This window comes from Lithobates pipiens, unplaced genomic scaffold (assembly GCF_037356315.1).
Source record: "Lithobates pipiens isolate NorthernLeopardFrog02 unplaced genomic scaffold, aLitPip1_a1.2 Scaffold_8, whole genome shotgun sequence".
Classification (NCBI taxonomy): Eukaryota; Metazoa; Chordata; class Amphibia; order Anura; family Ranidae; genus Lithobates; species Lithobates pipiens.
The window spans coordinates 286,994,808-287,013,140 of record NW_027507903.1 but is presented as its reverse complement, the minus strand read 5'-3'; the positions used below and the strand labels follow the sequence as shown (position 1 = coordinate 287,013,140).

The 18,333-nt window shown below is 42.9% G+C and overlaps 1 protein-coding gene and 1 pseudogene across 1 annotated transcript; one reads left to right on the top strand and one right to left on the bottom strand.

The window, feature by feature from the left end:
- Positions 1-40: 40 nt before the first annotated feature.
- Positions 41-1,794, bottom strand: LOC143962849 (elongation factor 1-alpha, somatic form pseudogene; annotated as a pseudogene).
- A 12,960-nt stretch (positions 1,795-14,754) lies between these two features.
- EGR1 (early growth response 1) lies at positions 14,755-17,981 on the top strand. Its single transcript, XM_077472320.1, has 2 exons — positions 14,755-15,192; positions 15,595-17,981. The coding sequence occupies exons 1-2, from the start codon at positions 14,973-14,975 to the stop codon at positions 16,875-16,877; spliced, it is 1,503 nt and encodes a 500-aa protein (XP_077328446.1). The 5' UTR covers positions 14,755-14,972; the 3' UTR covers positions 16,878-17,981.
- The last annotated feature ends 352 nt before the right edge of the window (positions 17,982-18,333 follow it).

Genomic DNA, 18,333 nt, shown 5'->3' with positions numbered 1-18,333 from the left:
TACACATTGTAATATTCCATGTTGCCACTATATATATATATTTTTTTCTCATTAACTTTGTTTAATGGTCTCAAAAAAAATTTGGTGACAGGTTTTTTTGGTCAAGTTGTTCCCACTTAAAAATTACTGATTTAAAAACACTAATAACTTAAAACTGTCACAAACAAAAGGTCCACAAAATATTCCTTTCCTTCTGAAGCTTTTACGATGCATTGTTATCATTAACCAGTCTTTTACTATTAAACTTAAATGGCCAATTGAGACAAACAGTTCTGAGACCGATCTTCCACCGCTGGTTAAGACGGAGGTGGTGCTGGATTTTTGAAATATTCATTTCGTTTTCTGGGCCTTCTGAGCAGACTTTGTGACCTTGCCAGTACCTGCTGCCTTCTTTTCGACAGCCTTGATGACACCAACAGCAACAGTCTGCCTTATGTCACGCACAGCAAAGCGACCAAGGGGAGGATAGTCGGAGAAGCTCTCCACACACATGGGCTTGCCGGGGACCATATCAACGATGGCAGCATCACCAGATTTCAGGGACTTGGGATTTTCTTCCAGTTTCTTACCAGAACGACGGTCAATCTTCTCCTTCAGCTCTGCAAACTTGCAGGCAATGTGAGCAGTATGGCAATCCAGCACAGGTGCATAGCCAGCACTGATCTGTCCTGGGTGGTTCAGGATAATGACCTGTGCAGTGAATTGACCAGCTTCCAATGGTGGGTCATTCTTACTATCACCAGCAACATTACCACGACGGATATCCTTCACGGAAACGTTCTTTACGTTGAAACCAACGTTGTCACCGGGACAAGCCTCGGTCAAAGCTTCATGGTGAATTTCCACAGACTTGACTTCAGTTGTTACATTGACTGGAGCAAAGGTAACCACCATACCTGGTTTCAGGAGACCAGTTTCCACACGACCAACTGGTACTGTACCAATACCACCAATCTTGTACACATCCTGCAGAGGCAGACGAAGAGGCTTGTCAGTGGGGCGGCTAGGAGGCAGAATGCTATCAAGAGCTTCCAGCAGAGTGGTTCCACTGGCTTTTCCCTCTTTGCGGGAAATGGCCCATCCCTTGAACCATGGCATATTGCTACTGGGTTCCAGCATGTTGTCGCCGTTCCAACCAGAGATGGGCACAAAGGCAACGGTATCTGGGTTGTAACCAATTTTCTTGATGTAAGTGCTGACTTCCTTTACAATTTCCTCGTATCTCTTCTGGCTGTATGGTGGCTCAGTGGAATCCATTTTGTTAACACCAACGATAAGCTGCTTCACACCCAGAGTGTAGGCCAGAAGAACATGTTCACGAGTTTGTCCATTCTTTGAGATACCAGCCTCAAACTCACCAACACCAGCAGCAACAATAAGCACGGCGCAGTCAGCCTGAGAAGTACCAGTGATCATGTTCTTGATGAAGTCTCTGTGGCCAGGGGCATCAATAATGGTGACATGGTGACATAGTACTTGCTGGTCTCAAATTTCCACAGGGAAATGTCGATGGTAATACCACGTTCACGCTCAGCCTTCAGTTTGTCCAACACCCAAGCATATTTGAAGGAGCCCTTTCCCATCTCAGCAGCTTCCTTCTCGAATTTTTCGATGGTACGCTTGTCGATCCCACCACATTTGTAGATCAGATGCCCAGTTGTTGTGGACTTGCCAGAATCTACGTGTCCAAAGACGACGATGTTGATGTGTGTCTTTTCCTTTCCCATTTTGGAGTTTTAGATGTTGGCGATGGACACCTTGTAAATTCGCCGCAGACCCGGTGAGGAAGAGCCCATGTTGCCACTATATTACATGGCCTGTAGATGCAATAATGTTACACTGGGGTTTGATATTAGTTACAATTTCAATTTATGAGCACTATGTTCATGTATTCTACTGACAAGCTTTTAATGAAAAAGCTTTGCTTAAAGGGACCATTCAGGTCTTGGTGCCCTGATAGGTCATGTTTTGCATGTGTTAACACAAATGAGTAAATGTGCAGAAGTGGTGTCTGCATTTGTTTGTTTTTTTTTTCCCCCCTCCGTTTTCACCTGCTGATCTGACCAGTAACACACATCTTGTATTATAGTGCCCACACTATGGAAGAAGAAGCAACGGGGGTTGGGGGTGGGGGAGTACATACCTCCCAATTTTTGGAGATGGGAATGAGGGACACCTATTAGCAAAAGTATGTAGGTATAGGACCCACCCCGCCACGCCCCCTTAAAGGAGAATTATACAAAAAAATGATTAGTTAAACCCACAAACATGGGCGTCCGCAGAAATTTTTTCTTGGGGGGGGGGGCATCATTTTAGGATCACCCATGCACCTCCCCTTTTCGACAATGTCATTATCACATGCATATCACATCATGGTCAGAGACTGCAGATGTAGTACAGTTCCTAAGATAAGTAATGGATAATGACCAACGGGCCCTTTTATCAGACCCAGTGAAACTACAGCAGTGATCCCTCCAGCTGGACAATCAATCAATTTGGGTCCCCCGGTGGCAACTCTGGTCAGTAGTGTAGCATGTCTGTACCCTGGTCTCTCTGGCTTCCACCCGGCACACTCATCATTCTTTGTCCTGTAGCACTCACTCCCTCAGATTTTTTCCAGGCTGCAGTCTCTCAATCTGTCTCTTGATCGAGCTGTAACCTCCTCCCTATGGAAAATGGGGCTGCCAACCTTTGAGACTACATGTCCGATGATGCTCTCCTCTCCTGGTCTCCTTTGATTGGCCCTCGGTTATGGCCAATAGGGAAGGAACGGAGTGGGCATGAAGCCCTGATAGCGATGCAACTGTGCTAAATTTAAGATCTGATCCCCAATTCCAGGGGGGGCACTTGACCCCCCTTGCCCCTACCTGCGGACGCCCATGCCCACAAGTGCTTTTATTTACCACTACTATTCCTTTATGTTGGCTTTACACAACTACTAATGCAGTAATTTCGAAATCTGATGAAGTGATTAGCACTGAGAAATACTTTTTGAAAGATAAAAAGTGCATTTTATATACAACTATATATGAGACCAAAATGAGGGACAAATTAGGAGGAAAGAGGGACAGAGGGACATTGCTCCAAATCAGGGACAGTTGGGAGCTATGGGAGTGTTAGATGTACTAGCAGATGTAAATAAACTAACAAACTGAGGCCAAACTCCAGCTAACACTTTATAAGTAATTTCAGCAACAGTTTTGTTTCTTTTGGGATAAAGGTTTCACTCAAAGTGGAGCGCCACCCTGAAAAACAAAAGTACATTAAAATTTTGCAAAAAATCAAAAAAAAAAAAATGTAAATTTTTTTTTTCAAACGTACCAGAAATGGCTGTTGCTAGGCAGATCGTCCTAATCTGCCTCTTCCTACTCCGCGGTGATCTTCAGTCTTCTCTCCTCCACGCGTCATCTTCTGGGGAATGAGCACTGTGTGTTCTGGGAACTGTGTGTCCCAGAACACAGCGTGCCCCATTCACAAAGCGCTGCGCGACTCGCACATGAGCAGTAGGAAACGAACAGTGAAGCCGCAGGGCTCCACTGCCTGTTTCCCTTAGTTGGAATGGCGGTGCCGGGAGCCGAGGGACGGGTCGGCCTCGGGCGGCCAACATCACGGGCACCCTGGACAGGTAAGTCTGCTTATTAAAAGTCAGCAGCTACAGTGTTTGTAGCTGCAGACCTAAAAAAAAAAAAAAAAAAATTTCAGCTGTCCCTCCCCTTTAAGTAAATAAAGGCTGATCATGGCTCCATGCACACTGAAGTTCCTAAACGTCCGTTTTTGGGAGTTTAAGCGTTTTTTTTTTTTTAACAGCCCATAAACTCCCCTCTATGTTATCCTTTTTGGATGTTTATCAGCAGTAGAGTTTATTGGCTCTTTTCTGAATGCCATAAAATCCCGTTCAGGAGTCGTTTTTCTGACCACAAAAAATGGCAAACGCTCATAAACACTGATAAACGCTCAAAAATGTGGCTCACCAGCGTTTAACGTTTTTGATCCATTGAAAAAAAAACGCTAAAAAATGATAACGCGGAAAAACACTAATAAACACTATTGCAAAAACTTTAAAAAACGTTGAAAGGCTCACTGCAAAGCTACTGCCGTTTTTATAGCCTTATTTTAACGTCTAGTGTGCATGGAGCCTAAGCACCCCTGTCAGTGGTAAAAGGTTTGTCTCAACCCTCTAACTGCTACATCTGCAGGACCACTTGGTCTGTTGAAACTAATTCAGACGCACTGGGCTGGCCAGATCAGCAGGTGAAAATAAAAGAAAGAAAGACTAAAAAATAAAATGAATGCAGCAGTCACATCTAAGAATTGGTAAGCTGCAATATAATAAATGTGTGCTTTAAATGTCAGTCCATTTAAATGAACCATTTTTTGCAACTAGGATATGTGTTTTTTTTTGGGGGGGGGGGAGGGGTTGTTTTGTTTTTTTGCATGATCACAAAGAAAAGCAACATTTTGGGACCATGCATGGACCCTTTGTTAGGCATGTGATGAGGAGTAAAGGATTCCAGTATAGCATGCAAGAGAATTATACCACATTTATGGCAACGCAGTGTACCACAACCCACAGTAATGCACAGTAAAGCATGTCCATTGGAGCTGTGCTGCCTTGATGTGTTGGAGTGCCATTCAAAATGAAGGGCACTGCAATGAACTAATGCATGTAAATGTGACCCACTGTTTGGACTGAACCATTTAACACTGACTGGGGTGCTTACAATGATCAGCTTTCATGTATGTAAAATCTTTATCCCAAAGGGAATAAAACAGTCGCAGGTAATCGCTGCATGCAATGAGCCACAAATAGCTGTGGGAGCTAATCCCAGGCAACCCTTGCTGTCTCTACCACAGATAATTGCAAAAAGCCACATTCATAAGTGTAAATGCGGCCTATTAGGTAAGTCTGCATAGGTATTGTCATTTTAGGCGAAATATTTTGATTGTAGCATGTGCCTAATGTGAGGGGATCTCTTAAATAATTTTAGGCATATTCATAATTTCCCCCCTCTGCTGCCCAGAAGTAGCACTGCATCAACCCCTGACCATTTCTTACAGGTGCATCCGTTTTGAATTGAAAAAACTGCAAGTATAATAATAAAGATAACACAACACTATCACAGGGTGGCCATACACTTTACAATCTGATTATACAATCTTTGAACAATTTCAATTGATTTTACCATTAACGATGTATTATGCAGGCAAAGATAAACAATACATTTTATTTGAATTCAATGTGTAGGCCCTTACATCACATGGTTGATGGCAGATTTAAGAAAGATTGTATAGTAGGATTGTAATATCATTGTATATTTTGTGGTCAGCTATAGTCAGTCATTTAAAATTACAGCATACACATACTGTATGCGTACTGTAGTTTTACTGCTACAGCTACACAAAATCATATATATATATATATATATATATATATATATATATATATATATATATATATATATATATATATATACAGGGTTTTTTTCAGCAGGAATGCAGGGAAACCCAGTTCCAGTACCTCCAGCACTTATTGTATTTTTTGACAAAGGAATGCTAAAGGGTCTATTGATGCTGGCTGCTGGGGGATCTAATGGTGTTGGTGGGGATCTATTGTTAAAGGGTAGGTATATTGTTGTTGGTGGGGGGGGGGGGGGGTCTCTTGTTGCTGGAGGGTCAATTGTTACTGGGAGGGACCTACTCTTGAGGGAGAGGTCTATTGTTGCTGGTTGCTGGAGGGTCTATTGATGCTGGCTGCTGGGAGATCTGTTGTTGCTGCTGGGAGCCTATTGTTGCTGGGTTGGTATTTTGTTGCTTGGGTTGGGTCTATTGTTGCTGGTGGGATCTTCTGTTGCTGGAGTAGGGGTCTTTCAAATTCCATACAAATTAAATTACTTAGCAGCGCAAAATGATTCTCTGTATTCTCTAAAAGGGGCAGTATTGGGAGGTGGGTATGGGGTGGAACCAAGAGGTGCTCAGAGGTGGGTAAGGGGCAGAGACAAAGGGTGCGTCAGAAGGGAGGGGTTCCTGCACCTATTCTTTGAGAAAAAAAGCCCTGTATATATATATATATATATTTATATATATATATATATATATATATATATATATATATATATATATATATATATATATATATATACAAGATTCTGCATTTCTGGGTAGGGGGCGCAAACGCGATCACCCACCTGCACTGTTACTAGCTCCAGCACATGCCAATCAGCGGTCTCCAGCTTATGATCTATGCCTAGAACCCGCTGATCATCGGAGTGAGTGACAGGGAAGAGATTTGTGTATGTAAACAACACAAAGCTCTCTCCTGACAGTGGCGATGGACTGTTTTTTGTTTCCCTGCAAAGCAGATTGCTAAGTAAAATCAGCACACATTACAAACAGTAAAAATTGTTAGAAACGCAATTAACCCTTTGATTTCCCCAGATGTTAACCCTTTCCCAGCCAGTGTCATTAGTACAAGGTTGGTGGATATTATTAGCACTGATCACTGTATTAGAACTGTATTGGAAATGTCAGTGGCAGTCAGCCAGTTTCCACAAAGTGTCAGTTAGTGTCAGATTGTCTGCCGACCCGCTATAAGATGCTAATCACCTCCATTACTAGTATTAAAACAAACAAAGAAAATAAAAATGCCAGTATATATCCCATAGATCACCCAAACCAATTATTGTACACTTATTGGGATTTTTTTCTATGTATGAAGAATTTTTTTTTTATTAGATATGTTTTATAACAGTATTGTTTTTTTTCAGTATATTGTTTATATATATATATATATATAGATAGATAGATAGATAGATAGATAGATAGATAGATAGATAGATAGATAGATAGATAGATAGATAGATAGATAGATAGATAGATAAAAAAAGAAAAGAAAAAAACAGTGGCGATCAAATACCACAAAAAAGCTATATTTGTGGGAAAAGAATGATACAAATGTTGTTTGCATACAGCATTGCATGAACGCACATTCACCAGTTAAAGTAGCAGTGTGCCGAATAGCAAAAAATTGACTGATCATGAAGAGGGTAACATTTTCTAGAGCTGAAGTGGTTAATACAGGAAATGAGAGGCAGCCAGATCAACACTAGATGCTTGATTGTTTGGGTACCTTGCTTCCTAATGTCTTTTTGCTGTTGAAAGGTTCTAATCACAAAAGTGGAACATGATTATGCACTTACAGTACGCTTCTTAACTAAATAAAATGAAAACTTAAATTGGTTGCCGCCTTTGCTTTAATACTGTAAACAAAATGGTTATCTGGATACATATGCATGAAATTAAAATTTTCTGCAATATTGACCTGTGACTGATTATCACATTAAATACTCACATATATTTTGTGTGATTCTAAAACAGCTTAAACATTAACAACACCTGTGCTGTAAGAAATATAGAGGGTGATGCTGATGACCTCCTTCTGAAAATGCTAGTTGCTGTTTCTGATTGAAAAGCTTTCACTGACATGAAACAAAAAAAAAAAGGTCAGGAATGTCAGAGCAAAGTCAGACTTCCTTATGCGCAAACTTGTTCCAAGCCAATGATTTGGGAAATATTAACGGCAGTATGAAAGCCAGGAAAACTAGCATTTTTAGAAGTGGTTGGACATGGCAGCCTCCATAATTCCTTAGTACAGGCCCCCCTAAAGTCTGAAGGACAATAAATTGGACCTTTCATTAGAAAGTTTGAAGACCCCCTAGTCTAAGAGATTTGGAGTGAGATTTTGCGATGTCATTTTGGGGCTACTCTGAAACGAAGAAGCAAAACGTTGTCTCTACCAAGATTGCCACAGAGACCTTTTGCCTCTGCCTACTCTTTTGGGGCACAACTTCCTCTTTGAAGACTGTGATGTAGAAAAATTACCAAGAAGTTATTCTTGGCAGCGGAAGCTTGCCAAGAGGAGGACCCATGTGGCCCTTTTGCAATTCAGTGCGTTTTTGGCCCATACCTGTACTGGTAAATGACTTGTTTGATTTTTTAATAAATTCTAAGCAAGCTTTATTAAAATGTACATTAGTATCTTGACACCTAAATCAAGACTCCCTTCAGCTTCAAGTCAGAAGACCCTTGCCTTGACATGGTGAACAGACATTCAGTGGCTCTGCCAGGACCATGATGCTTGTCCTTCCAAAGGTTTAAGTGATGAAGTGTCAGAGGAAGTCCTAATTAGAATGCGTAAAGCGGATGGTCAGTAATCCAACGTTAACCACTTGAATATGAGTATAACATGAAATATGGTCAAAAAGATAGACTTAGCTTTTACTTTTTTTTGAGCCTGTGATGTGTGCATGGAAACAAAACACTAAATTTAAACCAAAAAAGTGTTTGTGAACACACAAAAAAGTGCACTTAATGTGTGTCATATGGGCCCCTCCTGAAGGGGAGGGACCCTTCCCCGACCTCCTGAGGCACAAGACTGCTGATGGGGGCAAGGCACACTTAGGTCCACCTAGCCAAAAAACCTTGCAATCTCTGCTCCTCGTGGTTAGCCAAAGTTGACCATCAGGGATTAATAGGTGTGGGTTTTTTCCAAAGAGAAAACCCCCAAGGCAGCGGAGGAAGAAACTTAAGGGCCACACATCTTCCCCCACCCAGGCCCAAAGACCCATACCTTACAATCCAAGTGAAAAAAAAAGAAACATAAATTTTAGTTAATAGAAGCAAAAAGACATTAGTAGGTGATTTAGGGTGGCAAAGGTATTAACGGTTATTGAAATAATTTCTGATATGGATATGTGTGATTTGCATTCTGTCTTTTGGCAAATTTACGAGAAATTTTGTATAATGTTTTCTTTCTTTTTCTGATTAAAATGCAATAAAATTATAATATAAAAAAGGACACATACATAAGAGCAGTTGAAACACGTGAAGAGAAAATAAATAAGGAAAAATAAGATTGGGTGCCACTGCACCTGCACTGGCACCTGATGGACTTAGTTTTTAAAGTAGAATTAAAGACAAAAATGTTTTCTTCTCATGTTGGATCAAGAAGAGGGTTTAACACCCTTCAAGTTTTTTTTCCATCGGTGTCCCATTGGGAAGATTTCCCTTTATGTTTTGTCCCATAGCCAAAACAGGAAGTGGGAGGAGATCCCTTCAAAGTGATGAATATTCCTGGTTGTCACTCAGACTTGTGTAACGGCGGCCCCTGAAGAGCACGGGCTATGCATTTTTCAAAGTTAAAGTTATGCCTAAACTGCAGTTTGGTTTGGGTACAATTGTCTAAATTTAGACTTCAGCATCAGTCTTACTGGACTGTGAGATGTTCAGCCTGGTCACAGGGGGCACTGTATTTTCTGGCAGGTATGGAACTATGGTCTGTTTAGGTGCTTAAGTTACTCTTTCTTGGAGACCGCCCAGTGGGAGTGGCGCTCTCGCTGTGCTTTCTGGGAGAGGGTATTTAAGATGCGGACGTTACGTGGTTTGGGGTTCCAGTCCAGAATAATGTTCTGACTTCATGGTCCTGGTCCTCCTGACCAGCCCCCAGGAAGGCTATGGCCTGGGGTGCGGATCTAACCAATCTTGATGTCTTGGGGCTGGCTAGCCCGAGACAAGGAAACTAAAGGAGGATTCTGAGGTGGTTGGGTGCCGTCTCCGGTTTGGGAGAGACCCAGTGACTTCAAGCATTCCAGGGGAGGACTCTTCAGAAGAAGACCACGTACGGGTTGGTTTGTTAGTAAGAGCCTGGAAGAGCTGAAGTACCCAAGAGAATCCGGTCTCGTGGATATCGCCAAGCTGGCTGAAAGATCCAGGTATCACAAGAGTGTTCTTCAAGTTTCGTTTCCCTACGTGTTCTACAACAACGTCTGTGGCAGAGACTTGTTCCTGAGTAAGCACCTTGTTGGCTGCTAGGCCTTGTGAGAGAAGGACTTAGTAAGAGCCTGGAAGGGCTGAAGTACCCAAGAGATTCCGGTCTCGTGGATATCGCCAAGCTGGCTGAAAGATCCAGGGATCCTACGAGTGTTCTTCAAGTTTAGTTTCCCTACATGTTCTACAACAACTTCTGTGGCAGAGACTTATTCCTGCGTAAGCACCTTGTTGGCTGCTAGGCCTTGTGAGAGAAGGACTGTCCAACTTGAGTGAACATCCAGTTGCGAATGGCTATTCTCTGGATGCAATCAAAGTAAGCAAGTTCTTCAACATTTTGACTTTGACACTAAGAGTACCTGAACTTCCTTTCCAACCCTCTGATCCCAATTTAAGAGACTGTTTCATTGTCTATGTTTTGCAAATAAAATCCATTCAAGTGGATCTGTTGTCAGTCTCTCGAGTTACTGGGCCATTTACCACGGGACACCCCTAGACATAAAAAAGGAGATCAGAAGGTAACGGTAAGCCCAAATCTAACCAGCAGCTCCTTTGGGGGTAGTGATACACTAGTTTCCTCTATTCCTGTTCTAGCGAGAACCCAAAATGTGTGATTTTCCTTCACTTTCGGTGATACCAGGCAGTGGCATCGCTAAGAGGGTGACTTTTGGGGCTATAGTCCCGAATGTGGGGCCCATAGCCTGAGTCTCTGCAGGGGTCCCCAAGGGGAGGGGAGGCTCTCTGGGGACCCTGATGTAAGTGGGGGGCTCTCTGGGGACCCTGATGCAGGGGGGGCTCTCTGGGGACCATGATTTAAGGAGGAGGCTCTCTGGGGACCCTGATTTAAGGGGGGGGCTCTCTGGGGACCCTGATTTAAGGGGCAGGCTCTGTGGGAACCCTAATGCAACGGGGAGGCTCTCTGGGAACCCTGATGCAAGGAGGAGGCTCTCTGGGGATTCTAACATAAGGGGGACTCTATGGGGACCCTGATGTAAGGGGGGCTCTCTGGGGATATATACACACACACGTATATTATATACATGTGTATGCCCGCCCAAGCGTATGACTTTCTTTACTACACTGCTATGGGCTCTAGCCCCAGATCTTTTGTAGACCTAGCAACGCCCCTGATAACAGGTACTAGGAATAGTAGAGAGGGTGAATTTCCTTAAAGGTGACACAGACAGGAATAAAAACCTTGACAGGTGTTCTAATCCCTCTGCACTCTATCCAAAAAAAAAAACAACTGTTTTGGCTCCAGTTTAACCTGTTGTTTCCAAAGCACAGTGGTTAGCAAGAATTAGCAATGACAGAGAGGAAGCTACTATGAATCCACGTAGTTTGTGTTGTGCTCCCTTTCATCTACTTTAATATGGCTGCCAATGTCACTTTATTCCAGGACTGTTATCTGTGAATTTTTTTTCTTAATATGTTTTCAAAAGTGTATAGTGTTCTGTATGAATTCACTGTGTAGCTGCGAGACCACGTAGTGTCAAACTAAATCTGAAAGCCCGGATCAGATTTAAGCTGCTCTTGGACCTACTAAAGTTTTGTACGCTGCCAGAGGATACACAGCCAGAGTGGGATTGGCTGGGAAGCAATCCACACCCTGCAGCGCTCTCCGCAGAGACAGCTGTGTAAGTTCCATTCAAACTGGGGTTTTTACATTAAAGGAAACCTGTACTGAAATAAACAGGCTGTCACTGCTGCATTTTACGTTAATTAACTGTCATGCCGAGTCACCAACCAAGAACATATATGGAGTTCTGACTGTAATTAACGGAGTACTGAGATTAGAGACAGCCAGGCATCTAGTATTTTCAGAAGGAGCTCAACATTGACACCAACATCTTACTTTTTCTCTCAATAGTTTTCTTTTAGGCCCCTTTTACACTAGTGGTAGTGTTTACCGTCCCTCTAAAAAGCGATCTGCAGTGGATCACTTTTAAGATGGCAGTAAATGTAAGTTTGCAGGCATTTGGGAAGTGATACTGCTGCCACCCTATGCCTTTCTTTTTTATCACTGAACTACAATTTTACATTGCAGGAACACACCCCATTCACGCACTGTACATGCAGGCAGCAAGGATGCGGCAATGTGTACTTACCCAAGCAGCACCATGTGCACTGGACACCTGTGTAAAAGGAGCTTTAAAGGTCAACTGCATCTTTTGTTGAAAAAAAGAAAATATATATCCCGGCTTGTGATAAACTAAAAACGCAGGTTTTGCTGCAATACTCAGTAACCCCACCTACCACTAGGTCCATCGTTTGTTGTGTATTAGGTTGAGTGATGCTGGACATCACTTCCTGTGAGCTAAGACTGTCATGGACACACCCCCTGGAAGTGTATCATCACACTGGTCTTTGCTCCTATTACTTCTGCACAGAATGGCACTTACATGTCATTGCAAGAATTCTGGTGTGTAGAATTAAAAACCACTAGCCACCATCTCCACTAAACCAGAAAAGGAAATGACCCATGGCAGTCCAAAAAACTGCTTAATGTAAGGTATGTATTAAAGTAGAACTATATGCAAAACGTTTTTTATTAGTTTTGGATAGAGCAAGGGAGGTTTATACCCCCTGAAAGATTTTCACCATTTGTGTCCCATTAGGGAGATTTCCCTTTACTTCCTTTCCCATAGCCAAACAGGAAGTGAAAGGAAATCCCTGCAAATTAAAAGAATTTCTTGGGGACTCCCATGTAACCCAGAACTAGTACCCCTAGGGGAAGATTTCCCCTCCTATTACATTTCTGGGGATGAATCCAAATTTGGAATTTTCTTTACTTTCACTTTCAATGATACTGATAAACAGGATAAATGGAGAGGGTGAATCTCCTTAAGGGGGGGCACAGGCAGCATTAAAAATTGGCAAGTATTCTAATCCCTCCAAAAAAAGTTTTACCTTTAGTTATGTTTCTACCATTCTGCCCACAGTCCCAAATCGCATGGCAATTGCAGCACAACATGCTGCATGTGCTTGGATGTCATTACCCTTCAATGACACCCCAGATGCAATGCGATTGTCACACGGAAAACCATGCCTTCGCACACTGCTTAGAGCCTGTCACCCAAAAACTTTGCCCTATGCAACACGCAGCATAGCATGAAAATCGCAGATCAGTTGCGTTCCCGCTGCACAATAATGTGAACAGGGCCAGTAAACACGCTTGACCTAAACCCCATAGAGAATCTGTGGTGTATTGTCAAGAGGGAGTTGAGAGACACCAGACCCAACAATGCAGATGAGTTGAAGGCCGCTATCAAAGTAACCTGGGCTTCCATAACACCTCAGCAGTGCCACAGGATGATCATCTCCATGCCACACCGCATTGATGCAGTTATTCATGCAAAAGGAGCCCCGACCAAGTATTGAGTGCATACTATACTGTACATGGACATACTTTACAGTAAGTCAACATTTCTGTATTAAAAATCCTTTTTTTTATTGGTCTTATGTAATATTCTAGTTTTCTGAGATACTGAATTTTGGGTTTTCACTAGCTGTAAGCCATAATTATCAAAACTAAAAGAAAGAAATGCTTGAAATATATCACTCTGTGTGTAACGCATCTATATATTGATGTATTTATGGGAGAGACCAGTACATATATTTATATATATAGATGGATGTATTTATTGGAGATCAGTATATATAGGTGAGTGTATTTGTTAGAGATCAGTATATATACAGATAGATATATTTATTGGAGATCAATATATATATATAGATCAGCCTTTCTCAACCTTTTCAACACAGATGAACCCTTGACATAGTTCTCCGGTCTCAGGGAACCCCCGCTAAAAATGAGAAATATACAACTCCTGATACATTAGTGTGATGGTCAGTGGGAAGAAAGGTCCTTACACTTGTGGTCATTGGGAAGAATTACCTCCTTACAGATAGCTAAAAAGATCAATGGTGTCAGTGGGAACTTATCTGAGAGGCAGAAATTGCCCAATGCTGAAGGAACCAATAGCAACCTCTGGAGGAACCCTGGTTGAGAATCATTGATATAGATGGATGCATTTATTGGAGATCAGTATATACATAGATGGATGTATTTACTGAAGATCAGTGTCTATAGATGGGATAGATATTTTTGGAGATATATATATATATATATATATATATATATATATATATATATATATATATATATATGAATGTATTTATTGGAGATCAGTTTATATATATATGAGATGAATGTATTTATTGGAGATCAGTGTATATAAATATATATATGATTAATGTATTCATTGGTATATATATATATATATATATATATATATATATATAGAGAGAGAGAGAGAGATGAATGTATTTATTGGAGCTCGGTTTATATATGGATGGAGTTGTCGGGCTGTGTGGCAGTGCCCGGCCGTTGTGGTGTGTGCCCGGTGTTCTCCTCCATCCTCTCCGCTCCCTCCAGCTCCTAATCAGCACTTTTATTTTCCATGTGAAGCGGAGAGGCAGAGAGTGTCGGGCCGGAAGGTCCTTATAAGGATCAGGAAGGAACCCCGCCGGAAGAGCGCCTTACATGGTCATCACCTTACATGGACTGACCGGCCGGGGTTTCCGGAAGGTGGTGGGGGAGGCGGGGAGAAGGTGGTGCCCGGGTCCCCAGCATTAGAGGGGGGGGGGGTCCGGTACCGGGTGACCGGGAACCCCAGGCCGGTACCCCTGTAAGCCCAGCCGGTGACCATGTGCAGGGCTCTCCCTGGCCGGGGGTTGCCCGTGTCCGCCTGCCGTTCCATAGGAATAGACGGAGTTCCATCCTTAGTCTTCCCCCTTCCGAGTCCGACGTCACGGATCCTCCAGCAGCCGCCAAATAAGGGCTTCCTGCACTCCATATATGGCCATGTACGTCACGGGGTGGGCGGGCTCAGGCGGCTACGAACCCTTTATATAGGAGCGGATCCCAGGGAGCCGCGAGAGATTCCAGCAGGCAGGACTGGGGGAGCCGTGCGGGGGCAGCGATTGCAGAACCGGCGACAACCCCAGCAGCAGCCGCCACCTACCTTTCCATAGCCACCTATCCCAAGCAACACTTGGTCTATTATCACAACACACAGTCTCCCCGTCCATAGCCCAGTGTGCATGCACAAGCAGCCTCTTCTCCTCTAAGGTTCCAGGAGGACCTGATGGCAGTTGCCAAGGCAGAGATGCTCATCTCCCCTCTGCAGATCTCCGACCCGTTCGGTTCTTTCCCACATTCCCCCACCATGGATAACTACCCCAAACTGGAAGAGATGATGCTCCTCAACTCAGGGGGATCCCAGTTCCTGGGCGCCACAGTCCCCGAGGGCAGCGGATTTAACTCCTCGGGGGAGGGAGCTGACCACTTCGATCACCTGGCAGCAGGTAAGCACCGCACCCCCTCCCCCTCCCCTACCCATACATGTCATTGTGTGCCATGGATCGCTCAGTGTGTGCTTCTTGTTGTGCATGTGAACGTGCTGTGTTGTGTTATGTTGGTGTGCAGAGGGCTAGTCATCCATCTCGGTGGAAGGTTTTATTCTAGGTTGTGCACACTGATTGTGTCCTGAATACTAAACACTGGGGTGGCAGGGAATTCTGTTTGCGTCAGATCATGCAGAATCCTAGCACTGGGGGAGGGGGGGAGGGTTGTGTGACAGCAGCAGGGTGATGGGAAGGATGGGGAGGATGTTGATGAGGATGTTCTCCACACCTAGGCTTTGACAGTTTGCTGTGTGATGGGTGCCTCTTGTGTCCAGCATGTAACCGGTGTTCTATTTGTTTCAGATGCCTTCTCTGAAATGTCACTGCACAACGACAAGACGGTGATCGAGACCAGCTATGCCAACCAGACCAACCGATTGCCATCCCTAACCTACACTGGTCGCTTCTCCTTGGAGCCTGCACACAACAGCAGCAACACCCTGTGGCCAGAGCCCCTCTTCAGCTTGGTCAGCGGACTGGTCGGGATGGCCAATATGACCACCACCTCAACTCCTTCATCATCTCCTTCTTCATCTTCTTCTTCTTCCCAGAGCCCTCCATTGAGCTGCTCTGTACAGTCAAGTGACAGCAGCCCCATCTACTCTGCAGCACCTACCTTTCCTAACTCCAACCAAGAGCTCTTCTCTGATCAATCAGTGCAGTCCTTTCCTAATGTTTCAACTGCTTCAATCCAATATCCACCCCCTGCCTATCCTGTGACCAAGACCAGTTTCCAGGTGCCAATGATCCCAGACTACCTGTTTCCACAGCAACAGGGAGATGTCAGTCTGGTGTCTCCTGATCAGAAACCCTTCCAGGCTATAGAAACCAGAGCCCACCAGCCTTCCCTCACCCCCTTGTCCACCATCAAGGCCTTTGCTACACAGACTGTTTCCCAAGATCTCAAGACTATCAATAACAACAGTTATCAATCTCAGCTCATCAAGCCAAGCAGAATGAGGAAATACCCCAACCGCCCAAGTAAGACCCCACCACATGAGAGACCTTATGCTTGCCCTGTTGAGTCTTGTGATAGGAGGTTCTCAAGGTCCGATGAACTGACAAGGCACATCCGAATCCACACTGGGCAGAAGCCCTTTCAGTGCCGCATCTGCATGAGGAATTTCAGCAGGAGCGACCACTTGACAACTCATATTCGCACACACACAGGGGAAAAGCCATTTGCTTGTGACATTTGTGGTAGAAAGTTTGCCAGAAGTGATGAGAGAAAAAGGCACACTAAAATTCACTTGAGGCAAAAGGACAAAAAGAATGATAAGGCAACTCCTGTCTCTGTTGCATCTCCCATCTCTTCCTACTCCCCATCAGCATCAACATCTTACCCATCTCCAGTGCCAACATCCTATTCTTCTCCCGTATCTTCTTCATACCCCTCACCAGTCCACAGCTCTTACCCATCTCCTTCCGCAACCGTTACATACCCCTCTGTTACCTCCACCTACCAGGCCCCTGGTATCACCAGCTTCTCATCTTCAGTGGTCACCAATTCCTACAGTTCACCAGTGTCCTCTGCACTTTCCGATATGTCCATCACATATTCTCCAAGGACAATTGAGATCTGTTGAGAGTTTGCAGTGACAAGTGCAAACCCTGAATAGGCACAAACTGAAGACTTCCAAAGCATGGTCACTGAGTGGGAGGTTAATGATGACTTGACTGTATTGAAAGCAAAAAAAAAACAAAAACAGAAAGGCCATTATAAACTAATAAGCTTCAAATGCCTAAGAAACTGCCATTTTAATTTCCCATTCTTTTCAAAAGACTTAATTTGCATGAATAATTAAAATAATTTCAACATGATCCTTTTAAAGATCAACTTTTATTTGCATAAAGGGATTTTTACTATATACATAATGTATATTGTACACGTGCAAAGTTTTTGTTTACTTTTTTATGCTTTTTTTTTTTGTTGTTTTTTTTTTTTTTTGGTACTCTTGTTGTGAAATTATTTTCCCCCCTTTGCATATTCATGTGGTATTATTTGAAATCGATAGGGATGCTGTTTGTGAATGGTATCTATCTTGTGAAAATGCTACCATGACTTTTTCAACTTATTTGAGGATCAGCAATTACATATTCGAGCATGTGGAAGAGTAATGTTTTGTTCCTCCTTTTTTACGTTACTTTGTTTTTGTTTTGTAAATATCATCAGATGGTACTCACATATGTCAAAAAAAAAAAAAAGACGTTTCGTTATCTAGTAACTTGGTGCCTTTTTTGTGAAGCCTTGCTGATGTCTTGGCACGTGCATTTGCGTGTATTGATGCATTGCATCTAGCCTTAAGGTGTAAGGGAATTCTATAAAGAATGTATCAAAGACCTGTCAAAGGTACAGAGAGGGAACTGAAGCACAGCTTCATTTATGTAGAATGTAAGCAAAAACTCAAAAAGTCTATTTTTGTAATTGAAATGTAAATTTATATATATATATAAATATATATATTCAAGAGATGGAATGTTGTAGTTACCTACTGAGTAGGCATGGATTTTTTTGTATGTTATAAACATGCAGTTCATTATTTTGTGTTTTTTATTTTTACTTATATTTGTGTTTGTTTTAAACAAAGTGACTGTTTGGCTTAAAACACATTGAATGCGCTTTACTGCCAATGGGATATTTGGTGTACAACATATCCTTGAGAAAACAATAAAATACCTAAAATATTTTATTTCTTCTAGTCAATGAGTTTTATTGCTGGGCTGAAATGTGCCTTGGGTTTGGGAAGATGTATATGGGGTGTGGTAATAAAGGTGAATCTTTGTTCACACAGGTAGATGGGTTGTTGCAATGAAAACAACCCGTAAGCCCTCCAGCTGTCTCAGAACTACAAGTCCCATGAGGCATTGCAAGGCTGATAGTTACAAGCATGGTTCCTAAAGGCAGAGGCATGATGGGACTTTTAGTTCTGCAGCAGCAGGAGGGCCACAGGTTGAGCACCCATAACCATCTGGCTGTCTGAACTGAAGCCTCAATAAAAAAATTAAAAAAACCTATACCTTCAATTAAGGTGTATGTTGTTT

Excerpts from the sequence above, each read along its gene's own strand:
- EGR1 (XM_077472320.1), top strand. The coding sequence starts at position 14,973 with ATGGCAGTTGCCAAGGCAGAGATGCTCATCTCCCCTCTGCAGATCTCC. Across the intron at positions 15,193-15,594 it reads CTTCGATCACCTGGCAGCAG|ATGCCTTCTCTGAAATGTCA; the intron begins GTAAGCACCGCA and ends TATTTGTTTCAG.